The 27892-nt window shown below is 49.7% G+C and overlaps 10 protein-coding genes and 1 non-coding gene across 11 annotated transcripts; 6 read left to right on the top strand and 5 right to left on the bottom strand.

Annotated features, from left to right (window-relative positions):
- Positions 1 to 104: 104 nt before the first annotated feature.
- On the bottom strand, positions 105 to 1498 carry AKAW2_11605A (uncharacterized protein; the record flags this gene model as incomplete). Its single annotated transcript, XM_041684108.1, has 2 exons — positions 105 to 860; positions 917 to 1498. 2 exons carry the CDS (start codon positions 1496 to 1498, stop codon positions 105 to 107), a joined length of 1338 nt encoding a protein of 445 aa, XP_041538325.1.
- Positions 1499 to 7039: 5541 nt separating this feature from the next.
- AKAW2_11606S (uncharacterized protein) lies at positions 7040 to 9268 on the top strand (the record flags this gene model as incomplete). The annotated part of the gene is made up of 4 exons (XM_041684109.1): positions 7040 to 7850; positions 7897 to 8061; positions 8110 to 8735; positions 8867 to 9268. 4 exons carry the CDS (start codon positions 7040 to 7042, stop codon positions 9266 to 9268), a joined length of 2004 nt encoding a protein of 667 aa, XP_041538326.1.
- Positions 9269 to 11082: 1814 nt separating this feature from the next.
- On the top strand, positions 11083 to 11622 carry AKAW2_11607S (uncharacterized protein; the record flags this gene model as incomplete). Its single annotated transcript, XM_041684110.1, has 1 exon — positions 11083 to 11622. One exon carries the CDS (start codon positions 11083 to 11085, stop codon positions 11620 to 11622), a length of 540 nt encoding a protein of 179 aa, XP_041538327.1.
- Positions 11623 to 12516: 894 nt separating this feature from the next.
- Positions 12517 to 14135, top strand: AKAW2_11608S (uncharacterized protein; the record flags this gene model as incomplete). The annotated part of the gene is made up of 2 exons (XM_041684111.1): positions 12517 to 13381; positions 13441 to 14135. 2 exons carry the CDS (start codon positions 12517 to 12519, stop codon positions 14133 to 14135), a joined length of 1560 nt encoding a protein of 519 aa, XP_041538328.1.
- Positions 14136 to 15630: 1495 nt separating this feature from the next.
- Positions 15631 to 17136, top strand: AKAW2_11609S (uncharacterized protein; the record flags this gene model as incomplete). Its single annotated transcript, XM_041684112.1, has 2 exons — positions 15631 to 15734; positions 15801 to 17136. 2 exons carry the CDS (start codon positions 15631 to 15633, stop codon positions 17134 to 17136), a joined length of 1440 nt encoding a protein of 479 aa, XP_041538329.1.
- A 365-nt stretch (positions 17137 to 17501) lies between these two features.
- AKAW2_11611S (ribonuclease P subunit p20 family protein) lies at positions 17502 to 18626 on the top strand (the record flags this gene model as incomplete). Its single annotated transcript, XM_041684114.1, has 3 exons — positions 17502 to 17574; positions 17636 to 18236; positions 18359 to 18626. 3 exons carry the CDS (start codon positions 17502 to 17504, stop codon positions 18624 to 18626), a joined length of 942 nt encoding a protein of 313 aa, XP_041538330.1.
- Positions 18627 to 18668: 42 nt separating this feature from the next.
- AKAW2_11610A (uncharacterized protein) lies at positions 18669 to 20804 on the bottom strand (the record flags this gene model as incomplete). The annotated part of the gene is made up of 6 exons (XM_041684115.1): positions 18669 to 18927; positions 18981 to 19648; positions 19748 to 20346; positions 20440 to 20468; positions 20530 to 20648; positions 20715 to 20804. The coding sequence occupies 6 exons, from the start codon at positions 20802 to 20804 to the stop codon at positions 18669 to 18671; spliced, it is 1764 nt and encodes a 587-aa protein (XP_041538331.1).
- Positions 20805 to 21548: 744 nt separating this feature from the next.
- On the bottom strand, positions 21549 to 23840 carry AKAW2_11612A (putative cytoplasm to vacuole targeting Vps64; the record flags this gene model as incomplete). Its single annotated transcript, XM_041684116.1, has 1 exon — positions 21549 to 23840. One exon carries the CDS (start codon positions 23838 to 23840, stop codon positions 21549 to 21551), a length of 2292 nt encoding a protein of 763 aa, XP_041538332.1.
- Positions 23841 to 24741: 901 nt separating this feature from the next.
- Positions 24742 to 25348, top strand: MGR2 (MGR2/ROMO1 family protein; the record flags this gene model as incomplete). Its single annotated transcript, XM_041684117.1, has 5 exons — positions 24742 to 24796; positions 24882 to 24908; positions 24964 to 24993; positions 25046 to 25136; positions 25225 to 25348. The coding sequence occupies 5 exons, from the start codon at positions 24742 to 24744 to the stop codon at positions 25346 to 25348; spliced, it is 327 nt and encodes a 108-aa protein (XP_041538333.1).
- A 583-nt stretch (positions 25349 to 25931) lies between these two features.
- On the bottom strand, positions 25932 to 26842 carry AKAW2_11614A (YoaK family protein; the record flags this gene model as incomplete). The annotated part of the gene is made up of 2 exons (XM_041684118.1): positions 25932 to 26533; positions 26620 to 26842. The coding sequence occupies 2 exons, from the start codon at positions 26840 to 26842 to the stop codon at positions 25932 to 25934; spliced, it is 825 nt and encodes a 274-aa protein (XP_041538334.1).
- Positions 26843 to 27626: 784 nt separating this feature from the next.
- Positions 27627 to 27698, bottom strand: AKAW2_t10033A. Its single transcript has one exon. It is a non-coding gene; the product is annotated as a tRNA-Gln (tRNA).
- Between the last annotated feature and the right edge of the window lie 194 nt (positions 27699 to 27892).

Here is a 27892-nt window from a genome sequence, read left to right on the forward strand (position 1 = left end):
TATCTTATGGAAACGAAAGACAGTTGAAAATATTGAAGAAAGAAAGTTAGAGAAAGAGAAGAAGTGAAAGTAAGCACCAGGCTATACAACACTTCAGTTCCAACTCATGCGGTGTCCTTGCTGAGTTGCTTCACGTGGGCTTTTTTGCGGTTGGAAGCCTCCCACAACAAACGCCTTCTTTTCTGCTCATCCACCTCGAACAGTGAATTGTCTTCGGTAGAGCGGCCACCAGTGGTGTCTGGCCGAACACCGAGGGCGCTAGTGGATCTCATCTTTTTAAGATTCCTCGCCTTACCGGCATCACCCAACTTCCGAATCTCGCGGGCCAGCCGCTCAAGCGTTGACCCCGACTTGTGGTTGTGCCCCTTAGGAGAGGGAGGTGGGGGGAGGGGCTTCTCTAGAAGGTCATCCATGCTCTTGCTGCACTCGACAGGCGAGGAAGGAAGCTTCTCCCCCGTATCAAAGCTGATGCCCGAATCGACTTTGCGGCCTTTGTGAGCCCGAGGCTGAGACTCAATACCCTCATCCATGCCAGCCGGGCTAGACACCGTTGTGCATTCGTCAATCATTTCATTGGCCGCCCGGAGATACTTGTCTAGGGCTTCTCTGATCAACGGCCAACCATTGTCTGACCCCTTTGGAGCACCCTGAGCAATCACTTTTGTGAGAACGTCTGGACCGTTGACCTCGACGGCTGCGATATACCGGAAAAATCCATCCCGCTGTGACTTGAGAATCTGCGGGGTGAGGTGCGAAGTGGGAGAAACGGTTGCCTCTGTGACTGGGGGAAAAAGTGTGTTGAGCATGGCGATACAATTGGCCTTGTTAAAGGGCTCCATCAACATCTCGTTGATCAACGTCTAGTCAAGTAAGTTAGCCTGGAATAAGTCTTTGAAGTAGCGGCAGGTATGCTTACCCAGCGACGCAGACCAACGTATATCTGAGTGTAAAGAGCTTCCACTCGGCGGCCCTGAATAGTAATAGTTTCAAGCCAAGTCAAAGCGCCAGGGTTCTTTTTCGCCAGCTGGGCCTTCTCCTTCACATCATTGGGCTCCACTTTTAGCCGTTGCAGCGCTTCTGCAACCTCTTTCCGGCGACGGGTTTCAAAGTCCTTGAGGTAGTCCAGGGCAGTCAATGCCTGGGGGAAATCAACCTCTTCCAACTCAGGGGTGAAGCAACGACGCAGGAATGAGGTGACGAAAGTTGGGGGGAGCGAGCAAGGCTGTGAAGGCAACCGCGAAATCTGATGAGTCAATTGAGCTCGGAAATCAGCGGCAGGGTCCAACGAGTCCTGGGAAGTCGACGAATTGGTAGGGCGATGAAAAGCCGTTTCGGGAGCACGAGTACCAGGCGCCGGTTGTCTCGTGGGATTGCAGTTCAGCGAGTACATGGTGCGCAATGGGATCTCATAGGTACCAGGGTAGCGGAGGCAATGGTCAAAGATCCAGGTAAGGCCAGAGCCATCAGGGGCATCCAGAGGTTCCTCGACACGCGTCATTTTTGATGATATTGATGGAGATGGTAACGAAAGTCAAGAGTGAGGAATGACAAGGTCAGCTGGTTAACAGGGACCTATGGAAAGACCGGGATATAAAAACCAATCTGGGATAACAAGCGGACTAGGTCCAGTCGGGGAAAAGCGAAGCCAGGGGAATTGTGTGTGCGACGTGATAAGACGTGCAGGAGATCAAAGTGGGCAGGAGTTACTTGCAATGACGGCTGGCATCAGCTGCGTGTAACCTGTCCTCCCATAGCACGGATATGTGCCTTAAGAATCAAGCTGGGAAACGACAAGAAGGGCCCTTGGCTAGGGAGAGCAGGAGCGCTTATCCCTTTCCTTCTCGGTGTGAGGGGGGGGGGCAAACGTTCCTGCGGAAGTGCCTCGGTTGGATCAGCCCGGCAGGGTGTCAGTTCGATCCGCCGGTGGAGTAGTGGTATCTTTTTAAGTTTCTTTGTGATCGGCTTGAGTGATTGGTTATTTTCCAGTTTAGAAAACGAAACAGCTAAGGAGAAGCGAAGAATCGGTTTAGAAGGGTGGAAAGGCCTCGAGGACGCAGATACTAGATGTATGAATTCGAGTCACACAGAGGCAATAGTACCCGGATAAGGTTGCTTTCAAAGCAAACAAGATGGGCGAATCACGATGATGGAAATGAAGGCGATAAAAAGGTAGAACTTTGTAGATAGTTCTCCTTATTTGTGTTGGTTCCTTTGTATTTTGTTTTCGATGTATCAGAGAGCAATAAAGAACCAAGCTGGCGGTTTGACGTTAGCCAGCAATAGTTTCCAATGATGATTGATCTAAGTGGAGAAACGATTGTGGAGAGAACGAGTGAGACACAACAAGGGCGACGAAGGAGGTGCCGACCGATGAGTAGTGGTGTTGGAAGTGAGAAGAAGGGGGAAAGGGAAAGTGAGATGTCTAGAACAAAGGATAAGGAGCGGGGATAGCGAGAAATCAGATACTTTAAGAAAAAGATCACGAACAGGAACAGGGACCAGCCGAGTGTTTTGTGTGGAGGAAGAGGGGGAAGGGAAGGGGAGGTGGATAGCTGTTAGTCAGACGTGAATGGCGCGGACGGCCCAAGTGAAGTTAGCAACTCCGATTTGTCTCGACCACACGCCGTTCTGGACTTTGGCCGCACCCACTTTCTCTTCCTTCTCTCTTCCGCCGGCCTCCATCCCAGCTCCCTCTTCGGCCACTCAAGTGCTGCCGTCCATTCCGGTTTAACTCCACGATCGATCGGCTTCATCCCGGTTCCATGGATGTCACCCGTCCTGGTGAGCTCCAGTCCGTCCTTCCAACCGTTTCGCTTGCCAATCATCGCCCGCTAGTCTAACGGTGGACGAGACTGTTTGTTTACTAACATCTACGCACCAGTCTAGTTAGGGTGTCTATGTGGGAGAGCAGCTATAACCCCGCTGGCTGGTCTCTTGTGCTGGCCGGCAACAGAAATGTACTTTCTGATGGTGGATAAGCAGCAAAAAGCGTCAAGGAAGAAAGAAATAATGGCCCCTCTCAACTGCAAAACAAACCCACATTTTGTGCGCAGCTGATTTATTTTTACGCCTGCCTACTCGCCACAGGCCGCATAAGGGGATATGCACGGAGAATGCATCGTTGACCAGCCAGACTTCCGCGTAAGAGCTTCCGGGCTCCAGCAGGCAGGATTTAGTCCGCTCGGAGGACAAACTCCTTCGTGGTCGGCACGAACTAACCTCCCAAGAGGGCTTAGGGCGCCGATAAATGGAGCCAAATAGACGGCGGACTTTCGAAATTCAAAATTGAGCCCTGGCGTCCTTTCTGGTGGCTGTGGGGTTTTTCTCGCTCGGTCTCGATCTTTTGGCCGCACCAGGCAATAAAATTTTGCAGGTCGTGCGCGCCTCCTTCGTAATTCTAGTCAGATGGTTGATTGATCGATTGCTGAATTACTTGATCCATCATACCATGCCAAATTGGTACCATTGAACGTGCGACACTCGATGGAGACTGAAGACGACGAATCCCACGGTCCAAAACCTCGGTTCTACCGGGCTGTCAATTGGGGGCGTGTCAGTCAAGGAGGGTCCGCCGGTGACTCTTGGGACCGTCCGTGTGGGTCTCGAGTCAGGACACGCAATCTATCTCAGGACGACCACCCACGGAACCACCAGGCAATGAACAGATTAGCGAAATGAGGCAACTATTGACACTCGGATCTCTCGCTGGGCAATAAATAGCATCGCCAGTGCGTCATACCTGAGGCTCGGTTTGACACTGCGTACATGGTTCTCCGTACAGCCGTACACATCAGAAACTTAAAGAGAACGACGACGCCAGTGCGAGTGGGATGTGTTCACTCTCCTCTTTCTAAGACATTTTAATATGGTTTTACCTGAAACAGACTAACACGAGTGCGACTCGTACGTCGTTCATAAGCAAAGCCTATACCTGAGCGTACGAAGTGTAGTCATGAGCTCCTTGCGATCCTGGCTCTTAGTTGGCCAATTAATGGTCGGAGAAAGTACTGTTCAGGCCAGTATGGATATTTGCATGTGCACATGCACGTACATTCGCCTCAGCTCCCAACGACACTATATTTGGAGCCACAGTAGAATGAATATCCACAAGTCACTGGGAAATGTATGGATAAACATTGGTCCCGTTGCTTCTCCTTCTGTGAGCAGGAAAGGCAAGATTGTCGCCAAAGAAAAGAAAACTTTCTAACGATTGGCCACTGGCAATTCGGCGATCAATTAAAGGGCCTGATCCTGCATGCAGGATTGTGGGATGTGATCTACTACCTTGCCCACGAGGGGCGTAATTCCATCCAGGATGTTGGGCGCAATTCACGGAACATTGTACCCAAGTACCCAAGGGGGAAACGGAAACGAGTAAGATCGCCAAAAAATAATAACAGTCTATAACTGCCGGTGATCCAGACGCCTTGCCTATCCCTTTTTGCCGGAGCGTCCGGGAACGACCGCAGTGCCGGAGATCGTCTTCTGCCAGTCCATCTGAGACAAGCAACTGATAAACCCGCCCCTTATTGCCGGGATACGGCGATCAGTCAACCATGATTTCATAGCAGAGGCTAATTGGCACTAGTGATCAGCTCTGTCACAAGGGGTAAATCAGTGCCTGTCCAACCACGGTGAACGGGAATACGGAGTACATACAGTAATCAGCCATGCTACGGTGAGCCTGTCAGCGCCTTTTGCGGACAATTTCCTCAGTTGCTGCATTTGGTGCAGGCATCACGAACCATCCTGTCCGATGTGGGATTGCCTGCAGTAACTTTCCGAGGATGAGTGTAAGGCGACGCAGCTAAGTTTCGCGGATTTTCTATTGTCCAGCCATTGGACACTTGATGGGCTAGAGATCGCTGCACCTGTACACCCACCGAGGAGCACAAGGTCAATAGGCCTTTTGGGTAGGATAGTGCCTGTACACGGTACCTGGCTTCATCCTTGTCCGGGACAAGCATCCAAAATCGAGGCCAGGCGTTCGACCTTTTCTTTGTACGACATCCACACCCCCCCCCTAATGAATGGCAAGCTGAACCTCGCTGAATAGCAACCAGCGAATACCCTTAAATGTGGTGATTGAATAAGTGGCATCTCCGCGACACATACTTCTTGGCTTGCATCTGCAAAGAGATTGCACGAAGTGCCGCATCCGTGGCCCTTGGGCAATCTTAATGAGGAAAAGCAGCAGGTCGACACTTCTTTGTTACCTGGACAGGAGAGTAATCAACTAATCAACTAGTCTGCAGCATCATGAATGCGCTGCAATCTCTTGCGTTGCCGATGGTTTGCCACATAATAGCCTATTGAGATTAGTACGTTGTATCTCCTTGGTTTTTCAGCTGCACACTCACTCTTAGGCAATACTCCCTTGCACCGAATCATGTAGAAATGTAATTGAAGCAATATATTGTAGAGGATTTGGAAGAACATAAAACTCCTATTCGGCGATCCGGAAATACTATCGGGTAACAGATTATCGTAGTGCAGGATCTATGCATCTGGTGTAGCCACCCACATGCGTAGAAGCTCAATTTCCCTCGAAAGAAGTGGCTAGCATAAGATTCGACAATAAGAGAGATTGCATTGTTTGAAAACCGGTGTTACTCACGATTGGCGAGATGCAATTATCAGTACTGCGTAATCAGCTCTGGAACTTAAATGAACCCCGACGGTCAATATCGGAGTTCAAATTATCAGTCCACTAAACCTGTCTGTCTGTCTGATTGATTGGTTACATTTGGTATTACTTGCAATTTACTTTTTTTTTCTTCTAGGTAATATAATGTGTTATTAATTGATTCAATATTCGAAGTTGGAAGTAACACAAAAAGACAAAGATTAGCCGAGATTGATGGAGCTGCATGTGACATCTTTATGCTTACATGCAGGCTAGATTAAGTTTGTTTTCATTGCAAAGATTCTTGGATCTTTTTCTCGAAGGTCTGTGATATGGTGTCTCGATATAGGGACTGTTTCATTCAACTTCGTACGTCTTCCAGCATCGATGTTCTTTGGAATATATTCCAGGTATACCTATACTTACTTTACCCCAGGTCCTATACTGACGTGATTGTTTATCTTGCTGTCAGGTTTACTACTAATCGTTGAGACTTATGTGAGTCATGTACTATATCGCTGTAATGCAGATGGATGGAACTCAGCATATGGTAGTAAGAGTAGTAGGGTTGTTTCCTGTGTGTTGTATTGTTCTCGAATATGAAAAGAGTCTTAAAACTCTGCGCAATGCATACTTCCCCTTGCTGCGTGGTGTTAGCCGGACAGGTAAGTGATCCATCACTGAGTCGATTGTCTGTGTTCAAATATATATTATGACATCAACTACATTCAGTTTTGGATACGACGATTCAAACGGATTATATTACTAGTTGGAGTGCCAGGTTATGTTCAACCTCAGTCGTGGGCATAATAAGACCGATCGATACTTCTAGTACTCTCTAATACTATATATTTTGAGGGAAAATGAGATATCATATTGATTCCCCTATTGCGTGTTCGTTAGTTGCCACATGCTCGATGGCGCCGGTAGCAGTACGACTTCTTGTCTGGCATCCCCGGATTGTATTTAACTAACACTTATCAGTGGTAGTCATGACAGGAAACGACTAAACAATTGATAAGAGACAATTCCAGCCTCCCACGGCGAGATAAATAAACGGAGGATTGAACGAATCCCAAATGGACGGAATCTGGCCGGAAGCTTCATCCAATCCGCCTTCAATCAGTGCGGGGGTGACATGCAGCTCCTCATGGACAGTTCATCGACTCGGCCCGCCGTTGCAACTCTCACACATGCTCCGCTTACCCAAGTCCAGACGGTTGAACGAGTAGGATTGTATTAACACCCAATCTCTCGATAAGACCCTGTCGCGCAGCGTGTTGACTGGGCCCAAAGGGAGTTCCCTACATAAGGCGGACCACCAACCCTGGCCCAGAATCCACAGACCACCGACAGCGACCCAAACCCCATCATCTCATCCTCCCAATTCAAGTCTCAAATTGCCGGTAAACAATGTCACTTCACCCTCTTGACCCCGCTACCGCGGTCGAGATTGAGAAAGCCACCACCTTGGTCAAAGACACTTATCCTGGGATTCCCCTGCACTTCAAGGCCGGTGGTCTGCAAGAACCACCCAAGGCGGCTCTGCTCGAATTCCTGGACGCTGAACACAACAACAAACCCTTACCTTTTCTTCCCAGATGTATATTTCTCAACTGGTACATTAAAAGGACGCCTCGGCTCTTCGAAGCAGTGGTAGATGTGACCAATGGCACCTTCGTCCACCACGTTGAGCTTCCCCGAGACTTCCATGGTCCGGGCGACCGAGCGGAGATGAACGAAGTGGCCCAGACTGTCATGGCTGATCCTGCAGTACGGGCGGAGATTAAGCGCCTGCAGATTGATGACACTACGGTCGTCCTCGACCCATGGGACTATGGTGTGGATGGCGAGGATACACAGACGAGGCACGCTCAGGTGTTCATGTACATGAGAAACCCGGCAAACAACGATCCAGACTCCAATCACTACAGCTTTCCGCTGGATTTTATGGTTACTGTTGACTTGTGTGCCATGAAGGTGAAAAAGATCATCCGACTTCCTCTTGGGGCCGATGAGAGCGTGACGCAAGGTTCCAGCGTGCCTCATCGCCGTACGGCTCCAGAGGAGCCTGAATATGACCACCGTCTGCAGAAGACCTCTCCGCGAATGACATTGAAGCCATACCAGGTGGTCCAGCCAGAGGGTGCCTCCTTTACTGTCAAGGGTCACCTTGTCGAGTGGGAGAAATGGCGATTTCGAGTTGGTTTCAACTGGCGCGAAGGTATTATCGTATCCCAATTGGATAGACCTTATCTGACTATAGACAGGATTAACGCTGCATGACCTCTCTTTCGACGGTAAAAGCAATTTCTACCGTCTTTCACTCGCTGAGATGTTTGTTCCGTATGGTGATCCACGCAATCCCATCTACCGTAAGGCTGCGTTTGACCTGGGAAATGTGGGTGCAGGTGTGACGGCCAACAACCTGCAGCGTAAGTTCCTGGCTCCTTCATTTTCAGTATTAAAGCTTATTCAATCAGTTGGCTGCGACTGTCTTGGTATGATCAAGTATATAGATGGACACGTCGTTTCAGTGGACGGCGATGCATCTCCCCGACCAAATGCAATCTGTATCCACGAAATCGACAACGGGATCCAATGGAAGCACACCAACCACCGTACCGGCAAAGCAACAGTAGTACGCAAGCGGCAATTGGTCCTCCAGACTATCATTACAGTGGCCAATTACGAATACATCTTCATGTGGTACTTTGACCAGTCTGGTGAAATCACCTTCGAGACCAGAGCAACTGGGATCCTCTCCACTCAGCCTATTGGCAAAGACGTCGTGGTCCCGTGGGGAACCCGGGTAGCAGATGGTGTCATGGCCCCGTACCACCAGCACTTATTTAGCCTTCGTATTGATCCTGCGATTGGCGGTGTGCACAATAGCTTTGCTTCCACAGATTCTGTGGCCATGCCATGGGACGATCAACTCAATCCCCTTGGTACAGGCTATGTGACGGAGCAGAAGATTCTGGACCGAGCAGGTCATGTCGAAGACGATGTCAGCAAAGGCCGAGTCTTCCAAATCCTGAATGAAAACATCGAGAACCCGGTCTCGGGTACTCCGCTGGGATATAAACTCGTTCCTCATAGGTCCCAGGTAAGGTCCTCCCTATCCGACGTCCCAGAATCAGCAGCAGCAGATTGGAGGAACCAGAGATCAAGAGCACGAAGCAGAAGCTATCAGACACAGCATAAGGTAGTAATACTAATCCCATTTACCGAATACAGATGCTTCTAGCCAAATCTGGCTCCTGGCATTGGCGGCGGTCTGAATTCGCCGAGCACTCCATCTGGGTCACGCGGTATCACGACGACCAGCTCTTTCCGGCCGGAAAATACACCAACCAGTCGCTGGGTGGCACAGGGATCAAGTCCTGGGTTGAGTCCCGGGAGAATGTCCGCAACCAGGATATTGTCATCTGGCATACTTACGGTCTTACACACAATCCCCGTGTGGAGGACTTCCCAGTTATGCCGGCAGAGATTGTTCAGGTGCATCTGAAGCCTTACAATTTCTGTCTGTTCAATCCGACGAATGACGTACCTCCATCTAACCAGCAGGCGAATCAGAGTGTCGAGTATAGGGCGTCAGAGCCGGTGGGGTCTGTGTGCTGCAAGAGTAATTTGTAGGAGCTTTTGATTCGCTTGTTCCATTGAAATGTGGAGGCTCGATCACACAGATGATCAATCTGGACCTATAATATCATGCGGGCTATTTTGGAGCTCGAATCTGTTAATGAAACCAGTTGCACAAGTCATCCACATGTGGAGGTCTGAAACTTGGAGTATGCCTAGAGGTATCGCCGACAAGGAGATCATATCTGTGGATATCGAATGACGCACATAAAGCAATGAGAGAATATGAGCAGGTCAGAAAGAATTCTTGAGACGTTCTTGTTGATCATCAAGTCCATTGTCCCAATAACCATAGCTCATCGCGCATGATCAGGATGTAAAACAAGTGATTTATCCTCTGTCTGTGCATTATCGAAACTGTTCACAAGATCGGCATGCTGCTACTGAGCTTAAATCCTCTAACAATAGAACAATGGTGTCATTAGCAGCAGCGGGGTTTATTCACACCTTCCCCAGCAAAATTAGGGGCCGGCAAAAACCGACAGACGTTGGGAATGTAACGAGGGCGAGACTTCAGAAGAGTGGCGACGTCAACAACACCTCCTGGGCACTAGTCTACAAGCCAATAAGCGATGGAGCCCAAGGCAAACAAGGTTATAACTCTGGATTTGTTTGTGACGAATCCTTGGGTGACTGCAGTGGATGATGCAACGTCGGTGGATTGTTTACTCCCCGAAGGCCTCGAAGCACGTGGCCGGAGGGGGTTTTTGCGACGCAGTCTCTTCCCTTTCTCGCCCCTGCAGTCCCAGTCTCAACTGGACACTGATCATTGTGGGCTGTGACGCCATTGCCCCCCCGCTCATGGCGGGGCAGTCAGTCTCTGTCGATAAGCTACTTTTCTCTTCATAGTAAATCCATTAGTGAAGCTGATCTGGCTAGTGCACTCTGAATCTACGAGAGACTTTCGGGACCAGAGAAACAGGCCATGAGAGCAAAAGAAACACTTACTTAGCATACCATCCAGCATCGAAATATTGCATTACAAGCGAATCAGTGGCAAAGGGATGGATTTATCCTTCATCATGAGCTCCTCCAGTCATGATGCTATTGATTTCACGATCAATGACGGTATCTCCATGAATCATGGTGGAGAAGACTAGTGTTTCAACGCACAACGGCTTCATCACGCATTACCTAAGATTCCAACGGACGATATGAGAGGCGGAATGTGCTGCCGCTGGAACCTGTCGCGGGGTTTGAATGCTTTGGGGGACCTAGACGTGACCGGGGAACAAACCAGGGCACAGGAACTTCTCTGACTCGAGAAAAGGTACTTAGGCTGTGACGGCGAGTCAACGCGCAAATGGAAAGCCTGGGAAGGGGGATGACGGGCTTGATCCTACCGAGGGAATGGTAATGTCGATCCATGAACTCGAGAATTCCAGAGTGACTAAGTGGCCACCCTGGCTGAGAGCCACCCCGAGCAAGCCCGTCTCAGTAGGGAGAAAAGAGGGAGCGACGCCGCGTGGCATTCCAGGCCCTACTGAGACTGCAATGTTTAGGTTATGACTGACGTTGTGACTTGGAGTCCAGCGACAGACAGGCCAGGATTACGTGTTTCATCCATGGTCGAGCTTCTTCTCTCCCCACGGGTTGACGAATCTTAATTCCAGCATACGACGGCTTTGGCCTACTCCTTCCTATTTGGGGATTTTCCTGCGATTTTCTATGTTTCTACAAGTGCAGGGGATTCAGTATATAATGCATCATGTCGCCCACGCTGCAATCCAGATCACCAGTCAAATGCATTCATCTGATACAATTCTGTTCAACTCAAAGACCATCCGTCTCCACACCCCCTCAACACCATGTCTGCAGTTGCAGAGTTCCTCCACCTGCCCACGACGGTAGTCCGTCGGGCACCCCGCCTCAGTGCGGGCATCTCTCAACTCACAAACCGACCAGCCATGCCCGGAAAGCTGGCAGCCATTTCCCACGGCAAGCTGCAACGTGAAGCTGCATCTCAAACCCCTGATCTTCGTCGTTGCCTGGGCCATCACAACATTCTGATCCGCTGCGTTAAAGCAGCCCAAGAAGACAATGCCCGAGTCATGAAAGAGACCTACGAAGATGATCCAGATCTGGCGCCTACAAGCGAAGAGTCAGAATTTCCGCCCATCCGGACGCAGATCACCAACGCTGTCAAGACTATGGTGCGAAGCCGGCGTACTACCACAACAGACAAACCCTCAGATTGCGGACTGGTGCGTGTGGAAGCACATGGTCCAGAGACGACTATACGATCGAAACGACGCGGGGTTCTTGCAACGATGTTAGGTCTGAAAGGCAAAGGAATCTTTCGGAATACGCAGACGAGAGATAATTTACGAATGTATTCCGCTTTTTGATGGTATATCGGTGCATGGTGTACCGGGGTTACATATTTTGGGATGGAGTTATGATCTGATTTGAGAGCGTTTACGAGACATAATGATGTGACGACTGTTATGACGTGCTACGATGAATACGTGGCTTATGAAGTTATTTAAGACTTAGCATATACAATCAACTATCATACACAGAGAATACTGTCATGTAGGCTTTATGGGTAGACGAGACATGTAATCGACCCTGCAGCCATCTTACCCATTACAGGCTTTCATACGAAGCAGACGTGTCCCTCTGTCTTCGTGCAGATCGTGAAATACTACATTTAGGTGTCGACAACCATATTTCTGCTACTTTTCAGGACTTGACTCATATGCTGGTACTGGCTAATGGCAGCACGTGAGTGTCCCCACAGGGGACCGACCATCTACTGAGAGTTCACAAAGGATGAGCTTGATCTACTACACATGCAGGCCATGTCTCTTGCCTTTCGGGAACCCACCCACCTCATATTCCAGGCTTAAGATAAGTAATGATGATTGGCTTTTACCCAAAAATTATCTCCTTTTCTCCTAATTTCCAAGGTGATTTGCTTTGTCATCCGCCTAGGAAATACTCAGTATATTTCTCCTAAGGAACCATGCACATCGGGCCCACTCACATCGGTTGCCCAGTGAGGTTTAGGGACATGACTACCATGCACCTATATGGGATTCTGACGTGGCTTGCATAAAGTGTTGCGGCCCAAATTCCCACAGATCCTCAAGGTTGTTAGACAAGGTTAACCTATAAACCACGAAGGCTCATGCTAGAAGCATTTTGGCTAACACTTTCATTGTGGCTATTGAGGTATCATCATATCCTTTCCAGCCGAACAAAGGGACCTTCGAGATCCCCACTCTATACAAGATAATATGACAAAATCAATTGAGTGCGGTCTCCCATCACAAGCGCCTCAGATAATGCCGCAATATTGTGAGTTCAGAAAGCCCCTGTCGGAGCTGAATGGAGCTACGCTGGATTTGTCAAAGTTGGTTGCGAAACGATTCCGCTTCCTGGTCATTGACTCGTTACTCAACGACCAAGTCCTGGAAATCACTTCCTTCTCAGCTCTACCGACAGATGGGAATTGTTTTGCCACGATTTCTTACCCATGGCAGGGCCTGACTCCTCTTGTACCCCCCTCACTTGGCCAATTCTCAATCAAAGGTGCCGAAAGTGGCGGGTCGATCAGTGTAAATGTCTTGAGGACATGCTGCCGGGCTGCGAGACAATATCGTCATAGGATAGGCCCTTGTGATCTGTTGTGGATAGACCGCTTGTGTATAAAGCAGCAGGATAAAGAAGACAAAAATTGGCAAATCCGGCATATGTTCGATATCTACAGGAGTTGTGCCGTGTGCCTGGTTCTTCCTGGTGGCTTGGGAAGACTAATCGACCCGACGGAGCGATCAACATGGGCTCAGCGAGCTTGGACGCTACAGGAAGCGATTGCTCCACCAATTGTGCTGGTTGTGTTTGAATGGAAATTCTCGGATTATTACGTCAGTTATAACGGCGAACCTGTCGGAACAATAGAGCCATTCCATTCGGGTGCGTTATCATTGCTGGGTTTAGTTGTGGCAGTCCGCAAAGGGTTCTGGGTGAAGTTAAAATTGCGTCGCCCCGGGGACCCTGGGTACGATGTAGTGCAAGAAGAACTTTCACGATTACGCGGGATCGACTGCATATCATTCAGTGAGGGCTCTCTATCAAAGCCCGGCTCGTCTCAATTTGAAGGCATGTTGAATGATACACTGTTTCTTCTCTTTGTAATATCCTACTGACATGTAAGTTAGAATTCTCGGATCATGAGGAAGACAGGATTGAGATCCGCTTTCGGATGCAAACCATTACAGGAAATCAGGCATACCTTCTTTGGCTTACCTCAGAAACATCAAAGCCAAATGACTTTGGTGAAGTTAACAGCGACAAACTACAAGTGGCTCTGTGGAAGGCAACATGGATACGAAGTTCTTCTCGGCCAGTTGACATGGTATTTAGTATCATGGGGCTGTTCGGTGTGAGCCTAGACCCTAGCAAATTCCACCGAGATGACCGGGTGGGAGCAACCTTGGCCCTGGCCTCGGCTGCGCTGCAGAAAGGTAGTACTGCTGCATGGCTTGGGGCATATTTCGAGTTGGATCCATGTCCCTTCATGTCTAGCTTTCCCTCATTTCCAAACACTTCGGAAAGTGGAGGCTGCACTATTAAAACAGCAGCCGGTTTGATAAATGTGGAAGATCTGGTAAATGTGATGAACATCATATTGCCGACACGCTCAGCTACGCTCGATAGTCAAGGCTATTTGCATCTCAAAAGCCAGGCATCCCCCTCGTTCGAAGTGAGGAAGGTTCAAGCTCATCTGCAAATCACATATCTGCTCAGAATGGGGCATGGGTCCTCGATTCTTCGAATAAAGGACACAGTCGGTATTATGCAATCACATTCGGCAGAAGAGAATGGATTGTACCGGGTGCGGAGCCTTGCTTGATATTCGCAGATCCATTTGTGCTCATTATCATTGAACGGCATTCCACGAAACCCGACTTATTTCACAGAATATCCCATGCTAGTGTCACAGAGGACTTTATTGCAAAGTGGGAGGAGTATGAATTTGCTATTGGGGGTCCAAACAAATTTGGCTCATAACCAAGAACCTATTGGAAAGACACCCGGCACTTTTCCACATTCAGACCCCATTTCAATAGTCTGGAAAAGATATTTCATATGGCTATTTGTGAGGTTTTTATAGTATATCTTGATGGTACTATTAAACCTACAAGTAGCACCCCAACAGCCCAACAGCAGCCTGGTGGTGCATAGCATGCCCCTCAGCTGCATTTGCCTTCCAGCAGGAATCACGCTGCCTTCGGGGGAGAGTATGGGCTGGACAAATTCCAATTTTAATTGGATCAAGGTTTAGCAGTGAAATATTTAGATTTATATGCGAGAAATAATGATAGGACTATCACGTTCTATAGTTTTCCTTCCTTAAGGGAAACTTTCTGTGGTTTTATAAGACTCAATTCTCGATTAATTTGTCAGTACGTAATCATGTGAAGCTGAGATTTTGACTGTTGAAACTCCTACCAAATCTATGCTATAGATTGCGCTTTTAAGACGAGTATTTATTAAGTATCACTATCGTCGGGGATATTTAGTGTGCAGAATCCCCACCACCGCAAACTAACTCTTTTATTTCTCCCAACCCAAACCAAGAGAATCAAATCCCACCACAATAAAACGCACGACTGTCATGGCAATAAGTGGAGAAAAAATTCCCCTCACAAACCACCCCACCAACTAAACAAAAATTCTCCGTTAGCAGCAACAACAGCAACAATGACATGCCTAGTATTCTCCCGCCAGTAACCAAGTGGGGATGACAAGTTCCTACCCGGTGCCCTTTTAGCATCACTCACGCCCAAATCTGCCCAATAACAACCCACCCTCAACAACCGCCAACACATCAAGCTTATACCATCTTCTCCACCCAAACCACCAGATGAACCATGGCACCTGGAATGGACTGCATTGGGTTTCAAGCACCTTCAGCTTGATGTGTTGTCATGTCATTGGCCCAAGGAAAATCATCATGGGGTGGACAGCTCATAGGGTATGAGTTGATGTCTTACTTACTCACTGAGTGAATAATGCATTGCTGGAGGGGAGGTAAAGAAGAGGAGGGTAGGGTTAGGTATATCCTGCGTGTTCCCCCCCTACCCCCCTGTTGCATCTTGAGAATCTGTAGTGAATTTTCTTCTCCGTTACTTTGGTCCGGTCGTGTTAGCAACTATCCTGCTGATGCTTGACCGTTTGACTTGACCCCATACTTCGACATTCTGGAGGTCATCTTTCATTACTATTTCTCGGCTGAAGAAGAAGAAGACGACGACGACGAAGAAGAAGATTTGAGCGTTAGTGTTAGTATTAATTGGGATAAGTCTACATCTACAAGCACCACTACTGCAAGTACGGCTACAGACATGGTCGCCGGCGGCAACACCAGCAACATGTCTGCTAGATATACTCCCAACGTGAAGCCCGAGTTCGACGATGATCTCGAGGAGTATGAGCAGCCCGAGCTATCGTGAGTATCACCCTCCTCCACCTATCACAACCACCTACTAACAATACATCATCTACACCGGCACAGCCCCTACGAAACCCGCCTCGTTATCGTCCTCCTCGGCCCCAGCGAACGCAAATTCTCCATCCCCGAATACTACCTCAAGCAATCCCCCGTCTTCGCCGACATCCTAAGCACCTACCCGAACTTCATCACCCGCACAACCCCCTGCATCGCCCTCCCAGACATCGACGACGACATCACCCACACGATCGTCCACTACCTCCACACGGGCACGTATCAAACCCTCCGCCACAGCGGCGACTGGACCAAGACGGAGTACCGACGCAGCGTGCTCGCCTACGCCGCGGCATCCAAGTACGAGCTGAGCGGCCTACTAACTCTATCCAAGAAATACATGCAAAAGCTCGACAAAGACCTCTCCATCTTCGACGTCCTCAGCGTAGCCAGAAAAGCCATCACCAAGGTCCCGGACTGGGACCAGTGGTTCTTCAGCGTGTATATACGGAGCCGTCTCGCCGCGGCGTTCGATGAAGATGAAGATCTCTTCGAGAGCCCGCGATTCCAGTACCTCCTTGGCGCGGAGCCCGGATTCGTGACGTGCTTGGTGCAGGCCATGGTAGCTATCTACGAGGCGAAGTTGTCGGAGCTGAAGCAGTATCCTAGGATAAATGGGTACCACCACCATTATGATGACCAGGACGAGAATCACAGGGAAGAGAAGCAAGATCATGAGATCAGTAATGGTGGATATATGGAACCCACGCCCACCAGCCCCGGACGAAACTACAATAAAGCGGTGATCTTCATCGAGGAAACCATGTCAGACAGACAACCGTCAGAGGGCGGCGGCGCCCCCTCGGATGCAGGATACCCGGACTCAATCCAAGACGAGCACCCCCTCACCACCATCACAAGAGAACACATGGAGGCTTTCCCCGAGCTAACAGATGACGTATACGTCCCCGAAGCGCAACAACAGGAGGACCGCTACGCCCCGACTGAAGAGACGATTGTCGAGGAGCCCAGCCCCGAGCCTGAGACGAAGTCGCACGCGCTAGAGAAAGACATTGTCACTGAGCGGTGGGGCGCATGGCGCAACTGGGCGAACAAGGATAGGGACTGGTACAGGAACGACATGCATGATGGAGCGACGCCAGAGAAGCCTACTGCTGTTCCTGAGCAGCAGCAGCCGCCGCCGCCGATCGAAGATCCCGTTCCGGAGTACCCTGAGATGCAGCGGTCTGTGACGGAGGAGACTGCCGCGACTGAGAATGTTCCTCCGGCTGAGAATGTCAATGTTAATGGGAAGAAGCTGGGGAAGAAGAGCCGTAAGAAGAAGATGCGGGCGCTGTTTTCCTCTGCTGAGGAGCCGAAAGCTGAGTTGCAGGCTGCGTACTGATTGGTAGTTGGGGTGGAGTAGGGGGATATGGTAAGACTGTACAAAAGCTATGGCGTTTGGGATTTGGTTCAGTAGAATGTTGTCAATGATGATACTCTCTTAATGTGACATACGAGAATGAATGATGATGATGATGATTGGAATACAATGGGAATTTCCAAAAGAGGGAATGTCAGCGATAAGCCTGATAAGAACCACGACTTGACCGCGCTAGCCTCATTCGGAATGGCACCTCATTTTCCCAATTCCATCACTCTACTTTATCGCTGCTTCGCTCCTCTTCGGTCCCTCATCTCTGTATACAACAACCCACACGTGTCTTGTTACCAGCGATCTCGAAGAAAACACCTTCTCCTACCGCCAAGATGACGCCTGCTCCACTAACCAAAACCCTCGAATTCGAGAAAAAGAACCAGAAGATGCCAAAACTCCCCAAACGTAAGCTTCCTTCCTCCGCCTCTTTCTCGCGACAATCCCACTAACCTGCTACACAATGCAGATGTGAAAGTCCAAAAGCGCCCCATCCCACATCCCTCCACTCCCTCCCCGTATTCGGGCTCCTCATCTCCCAAAACCATCTACGTTTCATCCAGCTCCCCCACAATGGGCGTCGTCAAGCGCGTCCAGAAGTACCTTCGGGCGGCGGAGAACCGCGCCACGGCAAAATTGCTCAGCGGAAACAACAAAGGAAAGAAGGGCGACCGAAGGAATCAAATCGCACAATTGGCGCAGAGTAACGAAGCGCTGAAGAAAGAGGAGGTGTTTGTGAAGGCTACGGGACGGGCAATGGAGAGGGCCTTGAAGGTGGGGAAGTGGTTTGAGGCGAGGGGAGAGGAGTATACTGTGAGCGTGAAGACGGGGAGCGTTCTTGTGGTCGACGATGTGGTGGAGGATGAAGAAGAGAGGAAGAAGGCGGTAGAGGAGAGTGAGAGGTTGAAAAAGGAGGTTGAGGAAGCGAAGCTGAAGGATGGGAATGGCGGTTTATCCAAGTCAGCGATGCGAAAGAGAAAGAGAGCCGTTGCGCAGTTGGAGGGCGAGGAAGAGCTGCCCGAGACTAGGACGAGGTGGGTGAATATGGTGGAGGTGGCGGTTTCGTTGAAGTGAGGTTTCCGTGAGATGGTATGGAAAGGAAATGAAATGGACGATACGAATCCAGGCGGATAAGTCCCTCCTCTTGCGGGCGCCATGGCCAAGCATTCATGCAGGTGCTGATGCAACTCAGCCGGCAAGCCCAGTCCGGCCTCAGTCGCTTTCCGGCCCCTCGAACGGCCGCAATGGATCTAGACCTTGTGCTGATTGTGCGCTTTCCCGGGGTCACGACGACGGCAGGCCGGCTGCCTTGGAAGATTCTCCCGGTCACGCAGCGTCTACCCAGCATCCACACGCAGCGGGCGCTCAGCAGCAACAGACAAGCATGGTCGGCCATCGATCTCATCGAAGTATGGGTATTCTTCACGTACAACGGCATGGCAACCCCTCTAGCGATCTAGTGTTACCGAAAATCAGAATACTGTTCACATCTGAAGCAACTCTTAGTTCACATGTTGAGATCCTGCTCGCGCTTTGTTAATAGCACTACTAGCAAGGCGCCCTAATTCCATCACGAAGTTTTCGAAGAGCTTGATGTGATAAGCCGATAATCTCGGAATTTCTGGCGGTACGCGTGATCTGATATGAGTTGGCACTGACATGAACAGTTCCAAATCGTCATCGATGCCACCGTGCGTTGGATTAAAAAGAATGTTAGAAAAAAGATGACAGATAGCTGTCAGGAAATAGGGAAGAGTAAACCTGTATAACATGTTAATGATAAAGACAATGAACTTTCCACAACCGATGCTTACCTCAGATTGGTCTTATTGATATCAAGACGGTCATCTAGGAACTTCTGCAGCATCGATCGACTGGCTTCAACGCTGATAGCGAGACTCGATCCCGCTTCAGATGTATCGTGATTCTGGACCCAGGCAGAGCATCTTCCACTTGCTTGATGTATCATACTCATGCAGTACAGGTAGTGTAATTGAAAGATTGTATTCGGAGTGTCCATGGCGTTTGTTTCCCGATCAACGAGGCGTGGCCGAAAGTTGGTGGGAATAGACACTCTCCAAACTTCCAAGGCGCTGTCGAGATCGCGAATAGCGCCCAATAACTGGGCATCTGTCTGGCGCAAAGCTTTCAAGGAGTATAATCGATGATACACCTCAGATTGAAGCATGGCAAGACGTATGACTGCGAGAAATTCTGGCGCAGTGTGGTGGATATCAGGGAGTGAGAGGTCGCACTGACTCTCATCCAGGCACGGAGGATGACCCGCGCGTAGACTAAACTCCTTATCCATGACATAACATATCCAAAATAATTCCCGGACATGCAGGCTCCTCCTGAACTGGTCGTCGTCGATGTATACTGGGGCAAGGTGACCATCTAGATGGAAGACGAAGCGTATCGCAGATGTGAGTAACATCTCGAGTATCAGGATATTCCCTGTGACTACCAAGGAGCAAAGACTCTGATTTGCATGATTTTTAGCACCTGCCTGCCTTGCTCACTTCTCACCCTAACGTTCCCTTTCATCTTCCGTAAAACAGTGCGAGGTTGTCAAACTTACTATCATCAGAACGGCCTGCAGGCCATCTATGGTAACAGACTCGTGCAGCATCCGGGGGACCAAGTCGTGGGCGGTCTGAAGATGGTCCTCTGTATGCACTACTCTATGCCCATGTTTCTGGTCTGCGGAATGTACGCAGGTTGCCGTAAACGCATGAATGCAGGCTCTAGCGCTGTCAGCACCAGGAGATGAGACACTCGTTTCGTTATGGTAGGCGGCAGCGACAGTTGATTCAAGGAGCACTCGGTCTACAAACGGAAACATTCTGGAAAGGATTGAATTCTCCCACTCGTCATGCAGCTGACACAGGATTCCCTTGTCCGGAAGCGGTACTGCATGCGCGACCCCATTGGGCGTTGATGGGTCGAGTATAGATGGCCTTGGTGACGTATACTCGAGCTTTACATCTTCGCCGGTGCGTTCCTTAATCCACTGGCGGCCAGTAGCGGAGAAGAATGGCAGGCCATTGAAAGTGCATAAATTCCCGAGAGCATGTCCTCCGACATGGAGATTGTTCTGGGGCCCGACAGTAAGAGTAAAGGTCAAGTCCGGTCCACTCTGTCTTAATGGCGGGCCCGATTGGTGATTCAGAGCTACACCTATTCACAGAATGATCAGTGTCTCCCTCGAACAAACACAAAGTCTCAAACAAACTAATATGATGGTTAAAGGGGCATAATATGTTTGTTTACCTTTTGAAGCAAGCGGTATTTCGGTGGAACTAATCCGTTGGGAGCTTAGACGAGTCAGGATATAAACAGAACTACATTGACAAACAGTACCTTGGAGAGTCATGGGATCTAGAGCGTTCCTGGATACGTTCCTGGTTGCGTTTAAAAGTACAAGGAAGATCATGGTGATGGCACCAATTGCAGCGTGGCGTTGCTGCATCACACTGAATCTAGATTGGGTTAGTATCGGGGTGGACAAACAACGTAAGGCATTGTGAATAGGTAGTAATCTGTACCTTCCTCTTGTAGCAGGCATCACAAGCGCGACAAATTCTCTGCCGACGCTTGGGCCGAGGTTTCGCTATACTAGACGGTCTTGACTGCATGCTTGGACGGGAACAACAGCAAGCTGTACTTGGTTGTAGCTACTAGAAACCCGTCGGATGGCAGCGGCGATCAATGTATGGGGCGCATCACGTGAGGTCGCCATCGCGAAGATACTACTACGAAGTTCAAACAATCCAGCTATGAAACTATATAAAAAGCATACGCATTTATTTAATGAGAATCGTCCGGGTATAGGTCGTCAAAGAAAACAAGAAAAGCATGAGATGGTCATTCATCGCTCGGCTGGAAAAAGGAGTATGCTATGATAGACTAATACACAAAGGCGGGTGAGCCTTTTACACGACCTGCTTCTGCCCGTGAGAAAGAGACATCGACATAGAAAGAAATCCCACTGCTGCCAGGAATTCGTTACTGGAACAACAGGGTGCCCACGAGGAGTGATATCTAGGAACAAACAAGAAAAGTGAGGGAGGGTCATGCAAGTTATGCAAAAAGGATAACTGCACATAAGAGGGGGGGCAAGAAGAGGGAATAAACGGAAATAACGGGTAAAGAAGAAAAATCGACCCATAGACCCAGCGCACAATCCCTGCTGAGCATCGGAGCAGAATACAAGATGGGACAAACTATGAAATAGAACCAGCGGAGAATCAGAAAGAAAAGGTATGAAGGAAGGATCGAAGGTTAGTAACTTGAAGAACAAGACGAGCTTTTCAAGGTGTTATCGAATGCACAATTTATGTCATGCGCCAGCAGAAGGCATGATGTGCTAGCCAAAATGATCATTTGTCCATCTTCTGCCAGCTGTTCAGGTAAGCCATCAGCCCAACGCCGAGGAGCACCACTCCAAGCATAGAAGCAAAAGGACTGGATTGCTCTAAGACGTCGTGGCGGTGTGATTGTGTCGCAAACGTCGTGCTTGCGTTGTCCACCGCTTTTGTAGCTGACGGCGTCGCAGTGAGCTGTGGTTGCTCAGCGCACACGCTGCCCTTCTCTTCGGCGGATTCTTGTGGCTCAGATGGAGAACCAGCAGGAGCAGGAGCATCTGTCTGCGCACCAGACACTACTTTGCCCTGAGTACGCTCTGCGCGCTCTTGCCGCAGAGTTTCAATCATCTCCGCCAGCGACTTCCGCGCCTCAACAGTCTCATTCTCCGCGACTTCTGCCCGGTCTTTGAACATTGTGACCTGCTTCTTCATCTCCTCCATCTCCAGTATCATTGACTCGAGACGACGTTGTAAAGCATCTGTTTGACTTTCTGCCATCGACTCCTTTTCAGAAGCGGGTGCATCAGAATCGATCGAAGCTCCGGCATCTGGCAGCGTAGTCTTTGACTCTTCCATTTCAGTCAAGTTCTTGGTGCTGTCTTCGGCTTCAGCATCTGCGGTGAGGCCGGGAGCAGGCTGAATGGATTTCATCTCCAAACTACGGGCCTTCTCCTCGGCAGATTCACGAGCATTTCGTTCCTGAATCAGCAACGCTTCTAGCTCCTTAACACGAGCACCCTGGCTATCGAGCTCCCTTTTGGCGGAGGACAGAGCCTCAATGAGAGACAAAATCTGGCTATTTTCACGTGTAACGGGCGAGTTCGGGCCAAGCTTAGACTTTTCTGTCTCGGATCGCTTCAACGGCGATAGGGCGTCTGTGCCGTTCCGCGGCAAAGCATCGGGCTTTTCGGGCAAGGGTTGCTGCGGTGGAGGAGCTGGCGGGTCCGAAAAGCGAGAGAAGGAATCTACGCGAGGCATCTTTGGCCGCCCATTAACTGGACGGGGTGCATTATTATCCGCTGGTGAAGGCTTCGGTTTCTCCCTCTCTGCATATCCGGGTTTCATTATAGTAGTCAAGAACTCGTCCGTTTGCCGGAGCTCTTGCGATTGTTGTTTAGCCTGTTTCATTTCACTCTGAAATCGTGTTAGAGCAAGCTCGCTGCGAAGGTGACCTTGATGACATACCGTAAGTCGCTTAACAACTTGTTCTATAGATATAGGAGAATTCCAATAGTTCATCTGACGTTGTTGTTGTATTGCGTTGAATTGACTGCTAGCTGCACTCTGAGCACTGCGGTTGCTCATGGTGCTTCCCGATCGTCCCCTGAGATGTGACATCGGTTGACTAAGGGGAGACGGCAGCAGTCCATTTCCAGAAGCAGGATCCAAATCGCCTAGTGTGAGGTCCAAGATATTCGGAATGCTGCTGTATACGCCGGCATGTTCAACCTTGGCGGAAACCTTATGATGAACAACCGTTTTCTGATCCTCGCTGACGATATCAATTCCAAGCTCCAAGGTATCGTTCTCGCGAAGCTCATGGGGTTCCGATTCGCGATTCTCCGGGGACAAACGCTGCCCATTCACGAATGTACCGTTTGACGACTTGACATCCCTGATCCAGATCTTTCCGCTCTTGTCTGCCCAGATCTCGGCGTGCTGTCGAGACAGCACCTTGGAATCGAAGTAACCGTTCACTGGGGTTGGCACAGTCTTGGCGTTTGTCTGACGGCCTATGCGGAGTAGGTCCGGATAGAAGGGTACGTTAATCTGCTTCTTGTCGAAGGTACCGTTGATGGGTAAGAGTGTGAGAATGGCGGGAGGATCGCCTGCTGGTGCGCTCGCGGCGCGTACGCCATTTTGTTGTGATGCTTGAAGCATGTGTTGAGATGGAACAATGGAAGACGGCTGGTGAATCGCGGTCATAGTAGAAGAGGCTCCTGGGCCCGAAGAAAAGGCCGGCATAGCCTGGGAGCGGGCGCTGCTCAGCCCAGCCACCGGCTCTGACTTGGAAGTTGTCCAGTTATTTCTTGAGGATTTCTTCTTTGCTGACCATGTAGCGTGTTCGACGTTGTTCACGTGTCCCGCATTAGAGGGTTGCGGCGTGACTATAGCGGTTGAGGTTGATGAAGTAGATGCTAGGGAAGAGGAGGAATTCGATCTCTGAACAGTCCTTCGCGGCAAAAATGTTCGTGAGACTTCTTCCGCGTCCATTGAAGACAGAGCACCTTGTCCTCCGTTACCAGAGTCGAACCATCCCAAGTGAGGGCCCGATTGCACACTAGGTGGTGATGCCACAGCAGTCATGGAGAAGGATAGCGTATGATGAGTGTGATGGAAAGGAGCTCTATCTCATAGGCGCTCGTCCGCTCAACGGAAAAAGAGGATCGTCAACGTATGCAAGGAGAAGCGTTCGAATGCTAACCGCCCGTGAGTGCCCGTCGCGACGGACCTCGAAGGCAAAAATGTTTGTAGCGACGGTAGGCGCGCGGAAATATCGTGAATACAGTCCGTTCGGCTGGTGAGAGGTCACGTTAGCAATTGTCCGGACGACCCTCATATAAACATCGAGTCCGTTTCCGCATCGACGCAACAGCGCCTGCCATCGTCGAGTGCCATGCGAGACCCAACAGCTAGCAAGCCAAACTTACCACGGCAGGATGAGTATGAACAGTTGAGTCTAAAAAGGGATCTGATGGTGAGGCAAGAAGGCGCTTCAGTCCTGACCAAGGAGGCGTGGAGGTCTTGGCCCGAACCGAGGAGTGAACGGACCAAGCGACCGGGCAGCGACGAAGACGGAGGCACGAGACGGAACTACCGCCTTGCACAGGCTCCTAAGCCGCCGAAAAAGTAAGTCGAGGCACTGGATCAGACGATTCAGGAGCAGACTTCATGGGGAGAGCCACCAACTTGCGGCGGGAGAGAAGAGCCGATCAGCTCACGGCTTCCTTCGTCTCCCTACGCCTGAGGCCAAAAATCACGTGTGAACACACGTGTGGTGCTTAGGTAACACCGCACGGACCTTTGGTTACCAATACGGCAGGCGGTGTCACGTGCTTCTGGGCCTCGGGTTTCGATGCGCCCACCGTTGGAGCTTTGCTGCCGACTCTAGAAGACTGAAGCCGGAGGAATCGACCGTCTGAGGGAAACTGGTCTTGTGCTGTCAAATTCTTTGCGCTCGCTGTATATTTATTAACTATCATTCAACATGCCCGTCGTCGCTGGTCCCCCTCAAGGGCATGGTCCCTCTACCTTTGAGAAGAGTTAGTTAACCGGATCTCATGCCCATTCACCAGCTGGATGAGTTTCGCTCAATCTGCCGTACTGATTTACTGACTTAATTTACAGTGAAGATGGGTGCCATGATGGGATCCAGTAGGTTGAACAAGTTTGCATGCTGTTTACTACGGTACTAATCTTTTTCCAACAGCTGTTGGAGGTATTATGGGTTTCATCATCGGTTCGTCTATGCAAACGCAACCCCTCCTTTGAACCCGACTAATATGAAGCAGGAACTGTCACCATCTTCCAATACGGAGCTGGACCTAACGGTGTTATGCGTACCCTGGGTAAATACATGCTTGGTTCTGGTGCTACTTTTGGGTATGTTCTGCGCAATTCCTTGCGATTCTACGTCTATTCATCGCTTTTCTATGTTCGACTGCTTGATACTAACCATACATTTTGACAGTCTCTTCATGTCCATCGGCAGCGTTATTCGTACCGAAGGCCCTCACAACGACGCCTGGCTCCGCGCTCGCGGACCCCCGATGATGCTCCCCCGTCAGAGCCCTCTGCGCCCTATGCGCGACTAAATACTTGATGAGAAGATGGAACTATACCAATTGAGGGATGTGGGCTTTGTGAGGTGGAGGAAGACTGTACGATAGTGTATCCTGAAACATGGAACAAGGAATGACATGTTAATCGCCAAGACGCAAGACAGAGCAGAGCAGCAGTGGCAGTATCATGTACATATCGAAGGGCAACTCAACCCTGTCCGCTAGTCACCTGATGCTTTGCAATGTACTGAGCGTCCTGGACCGGTTGTGTTAATCATAATGGAAGTCATGAATGATGCATACATAGCAAGTGCTGATATATTCATCACTATATTGATCATCAACTGAACTCTGCGATTTCTATCTGTGAAGTATCACAGTACTAACGATTACATTCACACCCACCCTACTCAGCAAATAAGCATGAAAAAAGAAATCTATACCTTCTATTTTTCGCGATCCCAAGTCTACCCATCCATCTATACAACAACGCCCCCCAAACAAAATACTATACAATCGCACTCCCTCCCTACATACACACACACACCACATACCTCACTAACCACCATACCCCAAGTGATCGCACCACTCCCCCAACCCACCCTCGTCCAACAACCTAGTTCCTAACAGGCATCCAAACCAACCACCCCAACCCAATAAGGAACTTGATCCCAGCCGCCAACCAGAAAGTCGACGCCATCCCGCCAGCGCTCCTATTCAACCAACCGCCCACAATAGCTCCAATCAACAGAGCCACCACGCCCGCAATTCTCCTATTCCGCTTAACATTCTGCACAGCCAGGATATTCTTATCCGACGCAATATCAAAATACACGCTCGTGATAACCACACTCGGGATCTCATTAAATCCTAACGAGCGCGTACTATTGATAGACCCGGAGGACTGGAAGGCCAACAAGCCAATGGGAATCAGCTCAAGGAGCTTGCCGCCATGGTGGTGGCCAGAGATGACGTCGGCTTCGGATTCCGCGATAAGTCCAGACTGGATCAGGGAGACGGCAATCACGATGAGAATCACTTGGACCATGAAGGAGGCGAAGAGCGTGCCGCGACGTGCAGGACCAAGGTGTCGTCCGACAAAGCTGAATATGAATGAGCCGGTCACGAAGCTGGCGATTGACACGATGGATTTTAGCCAGCTGTCGCTGTCGTCTTTGGGGAGGGAGGCGGCGCCGAGGCCGAGGACGACGGTGTTTCCTGTTAATAATTTCAATATTAGTGTTATGGTAATGTGTTAAGGGATTTAAAGGTGGTAGGATAAAGGGGAAGGGGAGATGTCCAACCGGTTTGCATAGCTAAGAAGCATGACCACGCATTGAACGCGGAGCTGTCGCAAAGCCCCGTGACGAAGCACAGAATGATACAGATGATGTCGGCATAGTTGCTATCGACGGTCTCTCTTAGTCGGCGCACTTTCGTCTGCTGGGATTGAGGGGACTTGGGGTTTGTGGAGGATTCCACGACCGGGAGAGCCGGTGATTTCGCGGGGTGGAAGGGCTCTGACATTCCTGAGCAGTAGTACAGTATAGTAATAAGGTGATGAGATATGTACAAGGATAAAGTTAAGATGATATATGCATGCGGCAAAGCAAGCAATGATAATACCACCGACTATATCGGATTAAGGCACATGCAGGAAAGATAGGATTAAAAGACAAAGTTACGAAACGCCATCGCAGATAGAAAGAAGAGTCTAGCCACCCCCTCTTCAACACCCTAAACCCTAAGAGGAGGGGGGGAGAATATCTCCATAAATAGATAGGAAACTTTACTACAAATGAAAGAAGGCAAACCAGAGCAGCCCCCCTTATTATGAAAATCTCCGAGCGGAAATGAAAAAAAGAAACTGGGAACATACGTATCTGGCTGGATATCCTGTACAACGCAGCGTTTTTCTTTTTCTTCCTACAAGCGCCATTTTCTGCTGGAAGCACGCAAGCACGCTATCAGCCTTACTGCGACAGCCCTAAGGCAGGACGGACAAATGGCAATGGCGCATTGGAGTGGGTTGGCTGGTAGGACGGGTTATCGGCATCGTAAAGAGTGGGTAGCGTTGAGGTAGAATTGGCGGTTGGGCCCACAAGGCTGATGAGAGGTGGTTGTTATTGGGTGTTTAGGGGGTTGTCGGGTGGGTGATATCATTGTTAATCGGGCAGCCGAGGCCGAGGTGCGAGAGAGGTAAAGGAAGAAGAGGATAAGATGACAAGGTTTGTTTAGGTAATGATAATAGAAACACATGGTGGGCGAAACAAAAATTCATGGTTCGGACCATGATGCCACGGATACAAAAAGGTCGTGCCCGGGATCGAACCGGGATTGCTGGAATCAGAATCCAGAGTGATAACCATTACACTACACAACCTTGTTGTTGAAAGGACTTGATAGGTTGGGCTTATAGATCGTGTAGATCTCACAAACGCATACATTCGATGCTTCCTTTTCGACTTTGAAGGTATTAAGATGATCGGCGCATACACCTACTGCGAGCTGGCCAGCTTGAGAAGAGTGGGATGAGAACCATATCGGTGCTCCAATCTTCTATTGCTATTTTTGGAT

Source organism: Aspergillus luchuensis, chromosome 1, assembly GCF_016861625.1.
Source record: "Aspergillus luchuensis IFO 4308 DNA, chromosome 1, nearly complete sequence".
NCBI lineage: Eukaryota > Fungi > Ascomycota > Eurotiomycetes > Eurotiales > Aspergillaceae > Aspergillus > Aspergillus luchuensis.